We start from the raw sequence: 20,354 nt of genomic DNA on the forward strand, positions 1-20,354 counted from the left end.
CTGGGAAATGCACCTCTGACCTCCCACCCTCGTCCCGTCAGGAGGGTCGCGGGCTGGTAGGCTGGCAGGTGCAGGAGTGACAGTGTCTCCTGTACGATCGTGGTGGTTGTGATGGTGGTCGTGGTGGTGGAATTGAGGGTGGGAATGGGATGGGAAGGTAATGCTGTGCACTACTATAGCTGATCAAGACGGCTGAGGGAGGAAGGAAGCACCAGCGTTCATCTGCTTTGTCTTTATTAGCCTGACAACATGACTGATTAGGTTATCCTGGCTGAAAACTTTCTGACGAGTGACGCGTGTACGATGAGGACTTGTGTACGTCAGATGTCCGCGTCTGGGTGTGGACGGGGACGGCATTGGAGAGGCGCCTCAGCCTGATCTGCCCTGGCTCTGGGCGAAGCGAATCTGTTCAATGGCGTGGGCGGGAAGTGGGTGAGGCGTGGGGATGAGCGGGGACTCTGGGCGGTAGCCATTCTCGTCAGCCACGTAGCTCACACTGCCGGTGCCTCCCTCAGGGAAAGGAAAGCTGGAATGACGGGGAAGATTGGGCTTAGCGAGGCTGGATCAGCAGGCGGCAAGAGTGTTGTGACACCTGGGTCAAGTACTCACAGGTCCTTCCTTGGACACGTGACTCACCTGAAGCTGCCGTCGATGTTGCTCTGGCCCTTGGATCCAGGAGTGCCCCGCGCCTCTACGTTGATGCCGTTCTCCGTCTGGAATGCGTAGCGGAACCTGGCGCCGTCAGGACCCTCCTGGGACTGCGACACGATAGCGATGTGTTTGCCGTCGCCGTAATAAGGGCGCCCGAATCGGCCGAAAAACTGCGGGGCGGCAGTGGTGGCGGCCACCAGACACACGAGGAGAGCCTGTAGGAGCGACAGGAATGAGTCTTATTGGCCAAAGATGTTCCACTGCTGTGTCTCGAGGACTGGTGGAGGACAGCCCAGGAGGAGGAGAGGCAGAGTCGCCAAGGATGTTTATATTAGAGTGTCGTGATGAGACTGGCAGGGACTTGAGGACAAGTCACAGTGTAACGAGAGGTGTGTGAGGAGGCATCCCCTGCTGTGTACTCACGAGCTGCATGTTGAGAGGCTGCGGTGAGCTGATTCTGACAGACAGTCGATCGCAGCTGCATTTATATACGGGGGAGGCGTGTCTTCGCCTTCCTGCTCACCTTTTTGGAGCGTCCCAAGGCCCTGATTAAAACAGAACAAGTTTCACGATGCCGCTTGGTAACCTCTTGCCCCGTCACCCCCAGGAGCGCTCCCCCATGCACGCCTCGCCTTCACGCCTCGGGAGCAGGGCGGTCAAGCAGCAGGGGAGACGTGTTTGTCATTTGTATCGGTGCTGTTAATTGTACTGAAAATTCAGTGATATGTTGATAAGAAAGAAACGCTTGATGGCAGTGAAACATAAATAAACTGACACCTCAAAAGATGATCGTAATTATCATACTATTACTATTACTATTTCTAATAATAGTAATGATTATAAATGTAATAATAATAATAATAATAATAATAATAATAATAATAATAATAATAATGATAATAATAATAATAATAATATAGTAATTATAATAATAATGATAATGATGATGATTATAAGACTGTATTAAAATCAGTTAAAATAAGCCATGAGATCACCTGTCTTTTATGTCTTTAACTGAATCTTTGTCGTAAAACTTCAAGGTGAAGTGAGCCTTCATTATCTCGTCAATATGAAGCAACGGCCACCGGAGCCTTCTCTGCAAGCACATCCCTCACCGCTGGTCACGCGGCGCTCTGCTACTCATGGTGAACAGGGAAATGTGTTTAAATACATATTCTTAAAGTGGCGGAAAGTCAGGCCGCCTTTCCTTCCATGTGTTGTGTTTGTGAGTGGCACTGGTGTGCATCGCGCCTGCAGGACCTCAGGGTCTGCAGACTCTTCACTCTACCAGTACCACTTTCAACACTTTGCATATGTAGGCAAGCGAAAGAGAAGGAACCAGTTTTACGAATTAATGGAAGAGTCATTGATTGATAAGTTTTTGTAAGGTGGTAATCAGTTTATTATTCACAAGAAAGGAGGAACAGAACTCGTTCACGGAAAGAACGTTGATTTTTACTATTTATTTAAATATTAAGTCTTAAAAGAAAAGAATATCATTGTGAATGAGAAAAATCAAAAGTCTGTAAATCCTTACCTGAACTTTGTCTAATTTTTTGGCACAACAGAGAAGAGAAGTCGTCAACAAAATTCAAAATAAACTTGTAGCTATCAATAAAACTCGAACAAAAGCTAACTAATTTCGCGGCTTTCTCCACTAGCCCATCATCAAATGTGGAGAATCCTGGCATGAAAAATATACCCTGGCAAACAGGAAAGGCCGACTGGCATGATGTCATATGGGAAGCAGCGCGCTGGACAGGAACTGGACGCCTGTGCTGGCCCCCCGCGAGCACCTGGAAACACAAAGGGAAAGAATTTAGTTTTTGTTAGTTTTATGCATTTTTAAGTTGTGTGCATGAAATCTGGTGGCGAACGTGATATTCGAGTAGCCTGTAGGCCTGGGCTGGGCACTGGAGATGCTGCTGCTGCTGCTGCTATTGTTGTTGTTGTTGTTGTTGTTGTTGTTGTTTTGATGTGTTCTTTCACGTGGCCATTTCTTCCCTGCGTGCTAGTTCTTGACTCCGAGGAAGGAAGTGTTCCCAGCCCTCCATTTTGTCCTCTTCTTATGACAGGAAATGCGGAGACTTCACCTTCACCTCGCGTCTCCGTCTTGCTGTGCGGCACTTTGACGGTAGAGGACGGTGCATCCTTACGGAAATGAGGTAAATAAGATATGATAAATATAGCTTAATAAAGATAAAAAGAACAAGATGTGTGAATTACAGAAAGAGTGTACGCGTGCCGCAAGATTGCCAGTGGTGTGAAGAAATTGTCCAGGTGTATTTTTCTATATTAATTTGAGTTAGTATGTTCCATTAACTTGTTTTTCCTTTTTTTTTTTTTTTGTTTTCTTGAGTCTAAATTTCTTTTATCTTGGATTGTTACACTTAAACTCCATTTATTTTCTTTTTATCTAGTCTTGATATCATTACTCTTTTTCGTTTTGTTTTGCTGAAACTCTGCATCCTTATTTTATCTTTTGTCTTCATTCAGTTTTATTTTCACTCTTGCTGTTGATCTTTATTTTTTTTTGTTTCGTTCGTTTATCCGTGACCTTTGTCTGCCTTGCATTTATTTATCATAGCTACGCATACATTTCTCCTTTCTCCTGTAATATATTTTTCTAGCGTCGTGTCTCTTTCCGTCACGTTTGAGTCGCTGATGCGGATTTATCATCACACGTCCGGGTTGTTTCTTTTAACCTTTTATATTTATTATCTTCCTCGAGATGTTCGTTTGACTTTCATTATTTCCTTATCTTCATCGTAATTTCCCTTCTTTATCGTCCGCCTTTATAATTTATGTACAATCTGGAAGTGCTTTTTCTCTCATCATGATTCTGTCGTTCTTGCGTCATCATTATCACTGTATAATTATCTGTTTCCTCTTTTATCGTGTATTCTTAAAAAATCATGTCCCTTTCAGATGTTTAGTTTCGTCATCAGCACCGGCACTCCAATAACTCTGGGGCAAGCTGATGGATCTGCCTTGCCTCATGCCTCGTCTCCTGGAACACTGGTGGATGGAGCGGAATTTCCTGCGTTGTGTAAAACTTAGGATGGAAAAGTGAAGGGACTGGAGGAGGCTGAGAGTGTGTATGAGATGATGGGGAGACAAGAAGGTAGTGAGTATGAGAGGTCAAAGAGAGGTAAGAAGGTTGAAAGTGTAAGTGAGTTGATGGGGAGACCAGGAGTGTGAGAGAGTGCGTGTGGGTTGAGGAGACAAGGAGGGTGGTGTGGGCTTTCCTTCACTGAGTAATTAGTGTGAAGGCATTTTGAGGGAGGGTGTGAGAGGGAGGCATGGAATAAGCGGCTTGGGAATTAAGTAAGTGTGGGTGTTGGCTGGTGAGGGTCCCAAGTTACTAATGTAATAAAGATACTGGAATGAGCTGGACGCTGTTGGTGAGGTACACTCCGAGACGCTTCGATTCCCTGCCGCCAATACACCGTCGAGCCAGAACTTGGGAGTATTAAGTCCCCTGTTCGTCAAACACGATGCTCTCTCACCACGACCAATTGCAAAGGCCGCAGAGATGATTAGCTCGGTTCTCAAAACTGTTTTTCCTGTTAATAATACAGAGATCTTGTTAATAAGTGACTAGAATTTTAAAAACACTATTAAAATTTTGTCTGTTCAACTAGAGCCTTTTGAAAGCAGTGGTGGTGCTGGAAAAATTATTTCAGAATATGGGCGTAAAGTGACGATGTTAAAGGTAATGATAAAGATGAAGAAGGAGGTCTCGGTGGCTAGATAATGAAAAAAAAAAAAAAATAGTTGTTGGGTCATCACAAATATAATGTTAAATGATGGTGATGGAGGTAATGGTAGAGATAAAACATAAATACAGCTAATAATATATATATATATATATATATATATATATATATATATATATATATATATATATATATATATATATATATATATATATATATATATATATATATATATATATAGGGACATTGACAAATAAAGAATCATTTGAACATGCTGGGTATAAAGTTTTCGACATAATGACATGCGGTTTTGGTTTGTTAAGGTGTTTCCGACTGTGTCCTCGGCCTCGTACATCGATCAGCTGTAACACAGCTGAACCAAAGCTACACATTGAAGGAGACAGGAGTACTTGAGAATTTGTCGAGGTAGAGTTTCAGGCGAGAAGACACAGATTTAACCAATAGGTTTGCTTGAAACACGTTGCCGAAGAAGTAGAATAATGGTAAAGATAAATACGCGGGATTTTAATATTTATTCTGACAAGCGAAAACTAGTCCATCGTTACTCACCATTACTACATGAGTAGATATGATTGAGGAAAGAAAAAGGAAAGGAAAATAGCTCCTCTGGTCCTGTAGGAAGGGAAGACGTGTAAAGGAAATGTTGACAAGTACAATGCATTCTTTACGGAATTTAAAGTCAAGGAAATTATCATTATTTTTTGTCAACTATCATGGATATCTGAAGCCTCTGGAGTAGTTAAAAAGAAAAAAAAGAAAATAGATTAAAAGCTCCATTTTCTTTGTTAGATTATCGCTAATAATAATAATAATAATAATAATAATAATAATAATAATAATAATAATAATAATATTTATTATTATTATTATTATTATTATTATTATTATTATTATTATTATTATTATTATTATTATTATTTTATTATTTTATTTTTTTATTTATTTATTTTTTTCATTATTAGGTATTTATTTATGAGGCTGAGATTTCCAGTGAAGGGTGGTAGCTCAGAGAAGCCTTGTCATTAAGGACAGGCTTGTGGATAAGTGGAACAAACTCAGTATGCACGTAGTGGATGTAAAGACATTAGATCATTTCAAGAGTTTTTTTTTTTTTTATGTAGGAAGGACACTGGCCAAGGGCAACAAAAATTCAATAAAAAATATGCCCACTGAAATGCCAGTCCCATAAAAGGGTCGAAGCAGTGGTAAAAAAAATGATGAATAAGTGTCTTGAAACCTCCCTCTTGAAGGAATTCAAGTCATAAGAAGGTGGAAATACAGAAGCAGGCAGGGAGTTCCAGAGTTTACCAGAGAAAGGGATGAATGATTGAGAATACTGGTTAACTCTTGCGTTAGAGAGGTGGACAGAATAGGGGTGAGAGAAGGAAGAAAGTCTTGTGCTGCGAGGCCGCGGGAGGAGGGGAGGCATCCAGTTAGCAAGATCAGAAGAGCAGTTAGCATGAAAATAGCGGTAGAAGACAGCTAGATATGCAACATTGCGGCGGTGAGAGAGAGGCTGAAGACAGTCAGTTAGAGGAGAGGAGTTGATGAGACGAAAAGCTTTTGATTCCACCCTGTCTAGAAGAGCAGTATGAGTGGAACCCCCCCAGACATGTGAAGCATACTCCATACATGGACGGATAAGACCCTTGTACAGAGTTAGCAGCTGTGGAGGTGATAAAAACTGGCGGAGACGTCTCAGAACGCCTAACTTCATAGAAGCTGTTTTAGCTAGAGATGAGATGTGAAGTTTCCAGTTCAGATTATAAGTAAAGGACAGACCGAGGATGTTCAGTGTAGAAGAGGGGGACAGTTGAGTGTCATTGAAGAAGAGGGGATAGTTGTCTGGAAGGTTGTGTCGAGTTGATAGATGGAGGAATTGAGTTTTTGAAGCATTGAACAATACCAAGTTTGCTCTGCCCCAATCAGAAATTTTAGAAAGATCAGAAGTCAAGCGTTCTGTGGCTTCCCTGCGTGAAATGTTTACCTCCTGAAGGGTTGGACGTCTATGAAAAGACGTGGAAAAGTGCACGGTGGTATCATCAGCGTAGGAGTGGATAGGACAAGAAGTTTGGTTTAGAAGATCATTAATGAATAATAAGAAGAGAGTGGGTGACAGGACAGAACCCTGAGGAACACCACTGTTAATAGATTTAGAAGAAGAATGTATGGATGAAGTTTAAAAAAGAACGTTACACAAAGGTATAGATGCTAAGTCTTAACTGTTTAGGAATTGCCATAATTAACGGCCTTGTGAATTCTACTTATTTTCTGACGATGTTTTGATATGGGAATGAAAAATCAGGCAAGGGGGTTCGACTCACAGTCCCCTTGCACCGCTATTGAACGTTTCCTTTTATTTATGATGGGCAGGGAAAGCGATGATACTGTTTTGTCAGCTTGCTTGTGTAGTGCGTGGCCAGACTGACTTACCCTTCACATGAATGATAGTAATAATGATAGCAATTATAGTGACGATAATGATGCTGATCGTCATGATCATCAAAATAATAACAACAGGAAACGACAAAAACAGCAAAAAAATATAATGAATAAATAATTAAATAAATAAATAAATAAATAAAAATAATAATAATAATAAACGAATTGGTGCAAAAGCAACAATATGATAACAAGAAACATGTAAAGAAAGTGTCAAGGCGAGGTCATGTTTTCCATTCCCACGCACAAGTACCTGGCATGTACCTGGCATGTACCTGGTCGCCATCCGTCAAAAGTCAGGACGAGAAGAATGAGGTGCAGAGGTGCGAGGAGCGAGGGTGGAAGGGCACAGCGGGAGAAGACAGTGCACTTACCATATGGGGGCGAGACAGCGGCAGCATCCTTGACACTCCCTGAGGCACGCACGCTGGCTCTCTCGTCTCTCTCAAAGGGACACAGGCGAGGGATCAGTAGTTGCAGATAGTGAGGTTCATTTCTCTCGTTCCACCTTAGCTACTACAACAAACACGCAAGAGTGTGCTGAATATGGTGGAGAGCAAACACCAGATGAAGCAAGAGTGTATTATTGTTGTAATGTTTCGGCTTTTGTCTTCCTCCTCGCACTCTGAAGAACGTAACGAAACTTTTGTGACATACCAAAGCTTCATCCCGTGCTTCCTCTCACCATCCTCCGCTCGCCTGTTATACACACACACACACACACACACACACACACTCTCTCTCTCTCTCTCTCTCTCTCTCTCTCTCTCTCTCTCTCTCTCTCTCTCTCTCTCTCTCTCTCTCTCTCTCTCTCTCTCTCTCTCTCTCTCTCTCTCTCTCTCTCTCTCTCCTTTTTATGTCGTTTCTTTTTTTCACTTCGCCGTATTATATCTTCATTAGGTTAGTTTCCGAGACCAGGCTCCGGAACAGCGACAAGTTGATAACGTCATATAATAACACTCGTGCTGCCCACAAACCAAGTGTAAGTGGCCATTCATTCCTCTTCCTTATGTTCTTTTTATCTTGTTACCTCTTGTTATCCAGTAGTGATGTATCAAGTTGGCTTTAGACACGATATTTCATCTTATTGTCCTTTTCTGGATATTATCTTGTTATCTTCATATTGATAGGTTTATTGAATAGTAAATAAATTGAGGAAGTGGTAGACGTTGATTGACTGACTGATAGATAAATAGGCTAACTTACTGATTGGAAGATTGACTGGTTTATTCATCGCATTCAGACGGTGCAAAGAGGAGAATAGACTGCTGCACCAACCACACCAACGTAACCAGCTGCAAATAAAGGACGATCGATATCAATACATGGAAACACATACAAATACCATTACAAGTACTACGTGTAAGTGAAAACGAAGACTCCCTACCGGTTATTTTTGCGTTCTTCTCCACGCAGCGTTCACCTTCAGACAACGGGGCCTCTGAGGATGTCCTGGGAAAGGCACCTCTGACCTCCCACCCTCGTCCCGCCAGTAGGGTCGGCTGGCTGGTAGGCTGGTAGGCGCAGGACTGTACCGTTACCTAATCCTCACTACTTGTTTTGTTTTGGGTGTATTGAATTTTTGTTCTTGGATGTTCCTCTTGTGTCATGCCTTGTAGTTCTTGCTGATTTTATGGTCTATTTTTTCCCGTTGCTTTAAGTCAGTCCGTCAGTGAGTCGGTCAGTCAGTCACGCAGTCATTTAATTATTCACTGTGAGTCAGTCATATACATAACGTAATTTCTATTTTCTTCATGATTAATTTCATTTCGATTCTTGTTCTTCCTGTTTCTTTTTCTTGGAGATCTTTTCCTGTTTGTACTTAATTATTATTCGTTTTTCACCCTCTAGCTCCATTTTTTTTTTTTTTGTTTTCTACATAGTTTTCCCTAATTTCAGTTTTTTTTTATCTCATTTTGTCCTCTGTTTTTTCATTGAGAGAGAGAGAGAGAGAGAGAGAGAGAGAGAGAGAGAGAGAGAGAGAGAGAGAGAGAGAGAGAGAGAGAGAGAGAAATGTCACGACTGTTACCTGTTCCTCTATTAACACACCACTGACAATTTTATCACACTGCAGTACTCTATCCACGTGTTGCTTACTTCTCTGAGCGTCCCAGAGTGATGAGTATGTGGGACACTTCATGCAGCAATGAATGGCACTTTGCCATTCATTGCTGCATGAAGTATAGCAGACCCGGCCGTTGTATCTGTCGCCAGGCCACACTTCAATTTCACACCACGGCTAAACAACGCCTCAAAATACATATGTGCACAGAACATTTTCATCTTAAAATAACCTGTACTGTCACCTCTGGCAATATCTGCAGACACTCGTGTTTCACCCTGTATGTGCACTTGGATTCAGGGGAAGGTCTTATGGCGTTATTTATTTTTAATCAATTAATTAATTAATTAATTAATTAATTAATTAATTAATTTACTTATTTATAATTTTCTACGTGTTAGATTTGTAGTCTTCCAGATTTGTTTTTATATTTCTACAATGTGTGTGTGTGTGTGTGTGTGTTTGTGTGTGTGTGTGTGTGTGTGTGTGTGTGTGTGTGTGTGTGTTTGTTTGTGCAGGTAGGGGAAGGCATTGTTGCAGAAAATGGAGTGTCAATGTGTTTTATTTATCTATTTATCTATTTATTTACTGATTTATATATTCATCGTTTCTTGTCATGTACTGCAGGATTCTAAGGATGCTTAAGTTGGAACGTCTCGCAGCTCAGTAGTCTCGTGAGCAGCTTTCCCAGACTGTGTGTTTGTTACGTCCTCAGAAATAGTATATTTGTTTTGGCCTCTGGAAGGACACAAGGGATTTGTAACACAGGAGATGAGGAAGACTCAGTATTGATTGCGGCGTATTTATTATAAAGAGACGACAAGCATTGGATTGTGTCCAGTGCTCAGGGATGCTGGTTGGAGCCCCGGAGCTACAGATCTTACTTATGTACAAGCGTGGCACGTTGGAAGGTTGAGAGGAGTCCGTGTGGGCTGTGACGTGCCCTGCGGGGGTGGCCACGTGGTTGGAAGTGAAGTTAGGATAAAGAAAGTAAAGCTCTTCAGTGTAAAATGTGTAGAAGTGTGAAATGTAAAAAGGGTAAGCACCTGTGTGGAGGTATGTGTAGGTATGCGTGGTGGTGGTGGTGGTGGTGACGGGAAAAGAAACAACACCCGACTGGAGTGCGAGTGGTGTCGCCTTGTGTCATGGGTGTTGTGTGTTCCTTGCAGGTGTCGAGTAGTCCCGAAGTTTCCGTGTACAGTGTAGGGCCACTCAGCACTCGACAGTAACTTTCACTTCTCCTGCTCACAGACCCTAGCAGGGCAGGTGCTCAGCGGGGAGGGTTCGAAGCGGATGATCATCCCGCGAGTTTTATATTTGAGATATTTACTTCCTACGGGTGATTCTTCTTCCCTGATTGTCCCAAGTGGCGCCCTGTCTCACCAATTCGTCGACGATGGCGAGGGTCTCGATCACGTGAGCGGGCAGAGGGTGGGGGGTGGGAATGGAGTCAGACACAGGCAGGAAACCGTTCTCGTCAGCGGTGAAAGTGACCTCAACGATGGTGCCGTCATCGAGGGGGAACCTGGAAATCAGAGTCACGTAAAGGACTATCATCTCGGCAATGGGTGCGAGTACTTTCTGTTGGTGTCCAAGGAGAGACACGTGACAAAAAAAGCTACAACTACTGTAGAGCCAATAGATTTTAATTTTTAGTAATATCTTCACAAATATATCGCTGAAAACGATTAGAATTGTAACTTGAAAACGAGAATGCCTGTAGGACTCACCTGTAGGATCCTCTCATGGTCTGGGCGCCGTTGGCTGATGGGCTGCCAACCACCTCCTTGTAGATGCCATTCTCAGTCTCGAACAGGTAGTTGAAGTTTCCGTCACCGTTGTCAACAGTCTCCTGCCTGAGGATTTCGATGGAGTCGGGATTCTGGGGGCGGGCGAGGGCGACGGCGGCCAGGCAGGCGAGGATGACCTGGGGAGGGGAGAGGAGTTTCACTCACGTTCTGTTTGTCGCACTGATGGCCAAATGAGAGAGAGAGAGAGAGAGAGAGCAAAAAAAAAAAAAAAAAGAGCGAAAACAAAAAGAAAACAATAGTTTGTTTTGATAGTTGTCAGATACTATTTGATTACTCCAGTGTCCCTTGTTTCTCTGTGACATGAAGTAAGGGAAAGAAGTAGCGCATCTGAGTCAACACTAGGGGTTGCAGTGAGCTGCGCTACTCACGAGCTTCATGTTGTCGGTGTGGAGGAGGTGAGCGGATTGTCCTCAGAAGATGAAGATGCGCCTTTTATACGGCGTCCAGGAACGTGGTTCGCCTTCACAAGACTTAGTTCTTGTGGCGCTATGCTCCCAAGGTCGCTCACATCCTTCCCCTCGAGCCGCCAGACCAGGTGGAAGGTGATTCGTATGGTGGTAGTGAAGGTGGCGGTGGTGCCCACGCAGACAGACTCGCGTGATGGACATGTACCGTTGGGAAATGCCTGGTTGTCTGTCTGTCTGGCTGTCTGGTTACGTGTTTGTTTCCGCCTGTCTGTCCGGTTGCGTGTCTTTTGGTGTCATCTGCCTTTGTTTTCCTTGTTTCTGTTAGGCAATTTTTCATTGTTTGCCTGGCTTTCTCTCTCTCTCTCTCTCTCTCTCTCTCTCTCTCTCTCTCTCTCTCTCTCTCTCTCTCTCTCTCTCTCTCTCTCTCTCTCTCTCTCTCTCTCTCTCTCTCTCTCTGTCGACTCGGGAAATATCATAAAAGTACAGGAGGTCCCTTTTCACTCATAGATCCGTGTTGCTACCGCCCTTTATTTATTTATTTATTTTTTTAACCCCGGTAACACTTGGGAAGCAGCGTGTACCACGAACGCTCTCTTAAAACCTCTCGCCATGTCTTTTAGGAGAGGAGGGATGGAAGGTGTAGGAAGGCTGGGGTGTAGGGTGTAGGGTGTAGTGTTCCCGGTAGGGTGTAGTGGTCCTCTTCACCTTCACCTGGCCTCACATAACGTCTCATTAAGGGCTAGTGTAGGAAGGGTCTCGGTGCTTCGTCCCTGAACTGGCGTCCCTGGTGTGGTTAGTTAAATAGTCATAAGGGTGTGTTATGGGGCCGAAAACATGGCTCCTCCTTGATTACCGCCCACTGTTTGTGTGTTAAGCACGTCTAGCGGCGCGGTAACGGGATTTCAATGAGGAAAAAAGGACATTCATCACAGCAAAGTACACAGTGCTGTGGGGTGCGTACACCGTTCCCACAGCACCGCGAGACACGCCCTTCGACGGGGAGACTCAAGGACGGGTACTTAGCCCGTGAAGGTAGTAATAAGTTTCCAATTGAAAGTGAAAGAGGAACATCATGCGGAAGATCCACCTGCTCCCTGACAAGGTACATAAAAACAAGTCGTTGTCTACATACCACAGCGGGACCCAAGTAGGCTGACCCGCGCCTGCTGGAGGCCGTCGTCCCTCCAGCGAGGTGAAGGAAAGCGAAAGTTGCAGCATCACAGGCGAGCTGGGGCGTCCGGTTCCCAGGCCCCGCGCCACCCGCCGCCGCCTGCCGCTACTCCTCGCCCGCAGGCTGGAAAACACCTTGCGTTAATCCTGGTGAGGAGGAGAACGATCTTAATAGGAACGGTAATAATAGTAACGATAGCAGCAGCAGCAACAGCAACAGCAACAGCAACAACAACTACAACAACTACTACAACTACTACAACAACAACAACAACAACAACAACACAAGCAGCAACAACCACGACAACAACAGCTACAAGAATAACGTTAATGATGATGATGGTGCTAATTATATTAGTAACAATAATAATGACAATAATAACAATAATGATAATAATAATAATAACAATAATGATAATAATAATAATGATAACAATAATAATAACTAAAAATAATAATAATAATAATAATAATAATAGTAGTATTCATAATAATATTCATAATGATAGTTGCCGCCCATGGCCTAAAACGACCTACAGTATACAACAGATTATGGCTGGATTTACCATGGAAGGAGGTCATTGGTGTGCGTTGCGCTTGATGAGGATGGCGGGTGGGCTGCATTGGCCACATTCCACTACTAACAAGATTATTTTTGTGTCTGTACCTGTGTGTGTGTGTGTGTGTGTGTGTGTGTGTGTGTGTGTGTGTGTGTGTGTGTGTGTGTGTGTTAGTGCGCACGTAATTTCACTGAATACTATCTTGTAAAACTGATTTATAGTTGCAATCGTTTGACTGAAGCTGACCCTCCTCTCGGCTCGTTTGATTTGACTACATTAATTAATTCAGTCAGTCTGGTGCTGGCGGGGTGTGGGCGGCGGCGGTGAAAGGCAGGAGGTGCTCATGTTTCCACAGGCGAGTGTAAGGGTGTGGATGAGGCAATCCTGGGAACACAACAACGTTTGCATAGCTATGACATGCCAGTAAATTTGCTTCGTGGGAGGCTGATGAAATTCCTGGACTAACTTGGCCCAGACAGACAGACAAAACAGACAGACAGACGGACAGACGGACGTAGACACAGGAGGACCTACAAACTTGCATGCTGTCTTTATTAGATTTTTTTGAGAATCAGCGAGTCCATTTTTTTCCTTGAATTTGCCTTTGCCCCCAGTTCTACCTTCCGTCTGGTTTAAACATACATGCATACAGACATACATACATATATACAGACAAAGACAAACACACACACACACACACACACACACACACACACACACACACACACACACACACACACACACATTCCTTACCACTTCCCTAGCGTGACATGAGCAAGAGTTAAAATTAAAAACAAACGGAAATGAAAGAGAAGGAAAGAATGAGTAATACAACAAAATCGACTTGGTGAGATACAAGAGAGAGAGAGAGAGAGAGAGAGAGAGAGAGAGAGAGAGAGAGAGAGAGAGAGAGAGAGAGAGAGGTATATAATATGGCAAATGCGAAAAAAATAGGAAGACATTGAAACAGGTGGAGGGAGGAATTTCCCCTCTTCCCTCCTCCTTCCCTCCTCCCCTTGTCTCCGCAAAAGAAAAAAAAAATGAGAAACGTCGAAAAAGAAATACAAAAATAAGACGAAATATAGACAAGAAGTAAAAAAAAAAAAAAGAAAGGTTAAGGTCAGACGGTATTGAATAAACAAGAAAATTTAGAAGGAGATGAAGAGATAAAACAAACAAATTAAAGTAGCAACACAAGGAGGAATACAAACGTAAGACTAAAAAAAAAAAAAAGAAAGGAAAGAAGGCGCGAGACACAGACAAACTGAGAGACAAACAAATACTTAAAGTACCAACAAGGAAAAAAGTGGTACTGCTGATTAAGAAACAAGGAAAAATTAGTAAAAAAAAATGAAAAAGTAACACTAAACTAAACGAAACTAACAAACCGTGGCATAGCAAAAAAAAAAAGTAAATAAAAAACACATAAAAAAAACTACATAAAAATAAGAAACGAGAGAAAAAAAAACACGAGACACAGACATACAATCAAACACAACGGTAACAAGAAAAAATGTTCTTCACACACACTCATGTTTAGCAACACACGCGAGGGGGCGACGGAGGGCAAAGGTTCTGCTTGGAGGTGAAGGGGTCGCTTGGACTGTGACGGGAGGTGAGGGCTGAGGGGAGGAGGACAGGTGCTGGGGGGGAGAGGGTGGGCAGGGAATGACGGGATGGGACAGGTGCCAGGGGATAGTGGTAATGGTGAGAGGATGGAAGGAAGAAGAGGGGGGCAGAGAGGGAGGATCGGAGGAAGAGGAGAGGAGAGAGGGAGGGAGGGAGAGGGATAAGTATGCCAGCCTCTCTCTCTCTCTCTCTCTCTCTCTCTCTCTCTCTCTCTCTCTCTCTCTCTCTCTCTCTCTCTCTCTCTCTCTCTCTCTCTCTCTCTCTCTCCTGTCGCCATAACCTGTTTTATCCCGGGAGGTTCTCACGTGCCGCCCATAAGTACGTGTGTGTGTGTGTGCGCGCGTAAAATTCACCGCAGGATCACGTGTTGGAAACGTGATCGCCTGCTACTACCCACCCGCGGAGAGCCAGAACCTACACCGGGTGATGTATGGGTAACGCCGTCACCTTTCACGCGCCAAGCTCACATGGTCGCTGCGTTATCCCTTAGCAACGCGCCGGCACCGGTGTATGTGTGTGTGTGTGTGTGTGTGTGTGTGTGTGTGTGTGTGTGTGTGTGTGTGTGTGTAGAGTCATTACATCAATATTACATCACATTCCAGAGTTTTCCAGAATGGTCACCATATTTTACTACTCAATGTACGAAGGTGAAGTCTCCAGAGTTTTCCAGAATCGTCACCAGGTGTTACCATACAATATACGAAATAAAACCCACGAAATCATTGGACTTTAATATAATCATAAGACAAAGGTTACATCAATGTCCAATCAATCAATCATCGGGCGCTTCACACACTCATCTCCCGGGAACATCACGAATCAGAAAAAAAAAACAAAAAAAACTCAGGGCTGTACAGAAAAGGCTTGGGTGGTTTTCTATGATCAGAACTTGAAGGGGAGACTTTCACAAGGCAAAAGACTGGCAGCACGAGTCACACTGCATGAACGGAGGCGTAAGATCCGTGGAGAGAGAGAGAGAGAGAGAGAGAGAGAGAGAGAGAGAGAGAGAGAGAGAGAGAGAGAGAGAGAGAGAGAGAGAGAGAGAGAGAGACAGGCACAGACAGACAGACAGATAGATACTACACAGACAGACATGCAGACACAGACATACATATAGATAGACAAGCACATACAGACAGATAGATAGATAGTTAGACAGGCACGGACAGATAGACAGATAAATAGTCAGACACAGGCAAACAGATACAGATAGACAAGTACAGACAGACAGATAGACAGACAAAAACAGACAGATAGACAAGCACACACACACACACACACACACACACACACACACACACACACACACACACACACACACACACACACACACACACACACACACACACACACACACACACACACACACACACACACACACACACAGAGAGAGAGAGAGAGAGAGAGAGAGAGAGAGAGAGAGAGAGAGAGAGAGAGAGAGAGAGAGAGAGAGAGAGAGAGAGGGACGGAGTAAAGAAATAAAGGGGAAAGTAAGAGGAGGAGCACTGTAGAAGGGAGGACGAAGGAAAGACAAGAACCAGAGAGAGAGAGAGAGAGAGAGAGAGAGAGAGAGAGAGAGAGAGAGAGAGAGAGAGAGGAGGGGCACTGTAGGAGGTAACAAGACGAGAGGAGAGAGAGAGAAAAAAAGTGAAGTGAAGTGAAGGGAAGGGAAGGGAAAGGAAAGGAAAAGGGGCAGACGCCAAGCTTACCCACTTACAACAACACTATACCAGGTTAAAAGGGGGAGGAGGTGATGTGGATATGGGGGGCTCCATGGGGGTGAGGGTGTCCTTTGTTAGCGATGTGTGCATGATGATTTACAATTACATGCAGGTATTTACAACTAGGAAGCGGGTGACGCAATGCCACCGCTAGTGTGACGTAGGAAGGTCAGGTGGAGGGCGGCGGGAGGCGGGTTGTTAGGCTTCCCCCGGGGCGCAGCGTGACGGGATAAGAAGGGATGCGAGTAGCGGAGAAGAGGAGGAGGAGGAGGAGGAGGAGGAGGAGGAGGAGGCTATAGCGGTGGTTGTTTCTCATTCCCTCGACATAATTGATTTTTGTTTTTTTTCTCTTGCTCGTTCTTGTATTCTTCTTCTTCTTCTTCTTCTTCTTCTTCTTCTTCTTCTTCTTCTTCTTCTTCTTCTTCTTCTTCTTCTTCTTCTTCTTCTTCTTCTTCTTCTTCTTCTTCTTCTTCTTCTTCTTCTTCTTCTTCTTCTTCTTCTTCTTCTTCTTCTTCTTCTTCTTCTTCTTCTTCTTCTTCTTCTTCTTCTTCTTCTTCTTCTTCTTCTTCTTCTTCTTCTTCTTCTTCTTCTTCTTCTTCTTCTTCTTCTTCTTCTTCTTCTTCTTCTTCTTCTTCTTCTTCTTCTTCTTCTTCTTCTTCTTCTTCTTCTTCTTCTTCTTCTTCTTCTTCTTCTTCTTCTTCTTCTTCTTCTTCTTCTTCTTCTTCTTCTTCTTCTTCTTCTTCTTCTTCTTCTTCTTCTTCTTCTTCTTCTTCTTCTTCTTCTTCTTCTTCTTCTTCTTCTTCTTCTTCTTCTTCTTCTTCTTCTTCTTCTTCTTCTTCTTCTTCTTCTTCTTCTTCTTCTTCTTCTTCTTCTTCTTCTTCTTCTTCTTCTTCTTCTTCTTCTTCTTCTTCTTCTTCTTCTTCTTCTTCTTCTTCTTCTTCTTCTTCTTCTTCTTCTTCTTCTTCTTCTTCTTCTTCTTCTTCTTCTTCTTCTTCTTCTTCTTCTTCTTCTTCTTCTTCTTCTTCTTCTTCTTCTTCTTCTTCTTCTTCTTCTTCTTCTTCTTCTTCTTCTTCTTCTTCTTCTTCTTCTTCTTCTTCTTCTTCTTCTTCTTCTTCTTCTTCTTCTTCTTCTTCTTCTTCTTCTTCTTCTTCTTCTTCTTCTTCTTCTTCTTCTTCTTCTTCTTCTTCTTCTTCTTCTTCTTCTTCTTCTTCTTCTTCTTCTTCTTCTTCTTCTTCTTCTTCTTCTTCTTCTTCTTCTTCTTCTTCTTCTTCTTCTTCTTCTTCTTCTTCCTTTGTGGTTACGTAAATGAATGGACTTATTGTATTGCTAATATTGCCAGATGCTTTTGTCTAGCATTGGTAAATAATACATTTAAATATAAATAAATAAAACAAATTTTCAGAGAGCAATGGTTAGAAAAATACACGAGTTTCTGCGGATATTGCCAGAGAGGTAAGTACAGGTTACTCTAAGTTGAAAATGTTCTGTGCACTTATGCATTTTGAGGCGTTGTTTAGCCGTGGTGTGAAATTGAAGTGTGGCCTGGCGACAGATACAACGGCCTGGCTGGGCGGGTATCCATGGCGGAGAAACACCATGTCCACACACTCCCATGTCCACACACTCCACAGTACTTTACGTTGTGTAATACAATCTGAATGTATTAATTGTTACTGTCTCGGCGGGATCTGTGTGTGACTGCCTAGCATTCAGCTGATTTGCTGCCTCGCTCCTTCCCTATCCACGCCCGGGCAGGCGTGGTGCCACGCAGCCTATCATTTTCCTTGTCCTTTATTACATCCATGCTATCATTGTGCAATGTTTATCAGTAATCGGTATCAGTTCGTTGCTGTCACTCGTCTCATCATGCGATGCTGTAAATCATGAGTGAATTATTCACAGCTTCACCAACGGACATCCAATGATCCAGGTCTACACATCCCACCAGGCCGTTGTATCTGTCGCCAGGCCACACTTCAATTTCACACCACGGCTAAACAACGCCTCAAAATGCTTATGTGCACAGAACATTTTCATCTTAAAATAACCTGTACTGTCACCTCTGGCAATATCCGCAGACACTCGTGTTTCACCCTGAATAGTGTAGGGGCAAGAAGGCCGTAATGAGGGAACGGTTCACCCACACCAACCTCGCGTTCTGTTTGAAAAATTTTAGGTGTTATTTTATTAACACTACTTTTAGGCTAAAATTGAGTGTCATCGCTCTGAAAATAGGTCACTTACTAGTAATTTGATGATGACGATGATGGTGATAGTAGAAGTAGTAGTAGTAATTATTATTATTATTATTATTAGTAGTAGTAGGAGGAGGAGGAGGAGGACAATGATGATGATGATGATGATGATGATGATAGTAATATAAATAATAATAATAGTAATAATAATAATAATAATAATAATAATAATGATAATAATAATAATAATAATAATAATATTTTCCACCACCACCACCATCATCAAATATCCCTCTCACAAAGTGAGTTACAGTACATGTCAGTAGCACCTGTGTGTGCCACTTACACGGGGTGAGGGCAGAGGGCTGGGAGCCCCTCTCCTCTCCGGGGTGCCTGCGATTCACATCAGGCAAAAACGAGAACAGGAAATTTTGTATTATGTTGTTATTCCACATTTGGCTTTTGCAATTTTCTTCTTGTTGATTCTTGCTTGATTACAACTCTGCCTGTGTGGGGAATGAGAAAATATTAGTGTTGTTGCTGTTGTTGTTGTTGTTGCTGGTGCTGTTGCTGTTGGAAGGAATGAAGTGACTGGCGTTCCATTCATTGCATTTTCATTCTGCGGTGAGACAAGGCTGTGTTTTGAAGCGCTTTGTCTCCCTCCTCAGGACTGTTTGCAAACCCCACTGTTGACTGGCCTGGTTTTCACTGGTGTTTTCTTTCCTTTCCCGCTATTTTTTTTTTTTTACCTCCCACTTGTGATACAGAATCATGAAACAGCTTTAACACATAAAGGTCTTCCTGTAGAGCTGCTCTTCGTAGTCAGTATAAGACGCCGAAACGCTTGCAAATATGGTTCAAGGTCATATATATAAATACTATGTGTTTCCTATAAAAATGTCAACAGGTATATTGCATTATTATCAGTGACGAAGTATTATGAGACTACAGTTACTTCATCTTCATTCCCTCCCCCAAACCTCTCCTCCCCCTCTTCTCACTACCTTCGCTTCCTCTCCTCTCGACATCACCTTCATTTTCACTCCCTTCCCAAACCTCTCCTCGCTTCTCACTGTCTTCTCTTCCTCTCACAACAACACCTCCACTTTCATCTTCATTCCCTTCCCAAACCTCTCCACTTCTCTCACTCCCACCTTCCACACCCTGCCTCTTTCCCGCTCTTGTCTCTCCATCCTGCTCGCTCCGTCTCTTCGCCGCCCTTCACTACGTAACTTCACCTCCTTCATCTCGCCCCTTCACCCCTTCACCTTTTCTCCCGTCCATTTAGTCACTGCCAGCCCTTCCCCTACACGTTCCTCCATTCCTCATCATCCGCCCCTCGACCTCCTTCACCTTCCCTCCTCCTGCCTCACCTCCACCTGCCCCACCTACCCTCTCTTCCATCTTACTCTTCACATTTTCTTTGTCTAACTTTCCTCGCTTACTCCATCTTTTGTTTCCCCTCATATGCCTGTTTTCCTCCCCCCCCCCCCCCTCTCTCTCTCCTCTCTCTCTCTCTCTCTCTCTCTCTCCCTCTCTCTCTCTCTCTCTCTCTCTCCTCTCCTCCTCTCTCTCTCTCTCTCTCTCTCTCTTCTCTCTCTCTCTCTCCTCTCTCTCTCTCTCTCCTTTATAGCTTCTCACATACATACATATACACACATGAAACATCAGTTGGTTAATTTTTCATGGACCTCATCAGGATCTCTTGTTTCTTTATTCCTATTTCTTCCTGGTATATGGTTGCTATAAGAGGACTTGTTAACTGATTAAGGCTTACGATAAAGATTGGACTTATATAGCTGAGCAGGTACTTTAAGATTTAGGTCACGGGCATCATTTACCTTTAGTGTCTTTTATGTCCTGTACGTAAAAGAATATCACAAATGTGTAACTTTGGAAGTTTTAGCTCCTCTTGTTGTTGTGTTCATAGTTGACTTGGAATTAGAGAAGTTGAGATGTTATAAAA

At 43.2% G+C, this 20,354-nt stretch overlaps 1 protein-coding gene across 1 annotated transcript; it reads right to left on the reverse strand.

Annotated features, from left to right (window-relative positions):
• Positions 1-221: 221 nt before the first annotated feature.
• On the reverse strand, positions 222-11,215 carry LOC135106087 (uncharacterized). Its single transcript, XM_064014926.1, has 9 exons — positions 11,075-11,215; positions 10,626-10,822; positions 10,224-10,420; positions 9,788-9,839; positions 9,603-9,633; positions 2,314-2,447; positions 1,175-1,196; positions 637-866; positions 222-526 (listed from the first exon to the last, which is right to left on the reverse strand). The coding sequence occupies exons 1-9, from the start codon at positions 11,081-11,083 to the stop codon at positions 370-372; spliced, it is 1,029 nt and encodes a 342-aa protein (XP_063870996.1). The 5' UTR covers positions 11,084-11,215; the 3' UTR covers positions 222-369.
• Positions 11,216-20,354: the final 9,139 nt, after the last annotated feature.

The sequence above is a fragment of the Scylla paramamosain genome, chromosome 12 (assembly GCF_035594125.1).
Source record: "Scylla paramamosain isolate STU-SP2022 chromosome 12, ASM3559412v1, whole genome shotgun sequence".
Lineage (NCBI taxonomy): Eukaryota > Metazoa > Arthropoda > Malacostraca > Decapoda > Portunidae > Scylla > Scylla paramamosain.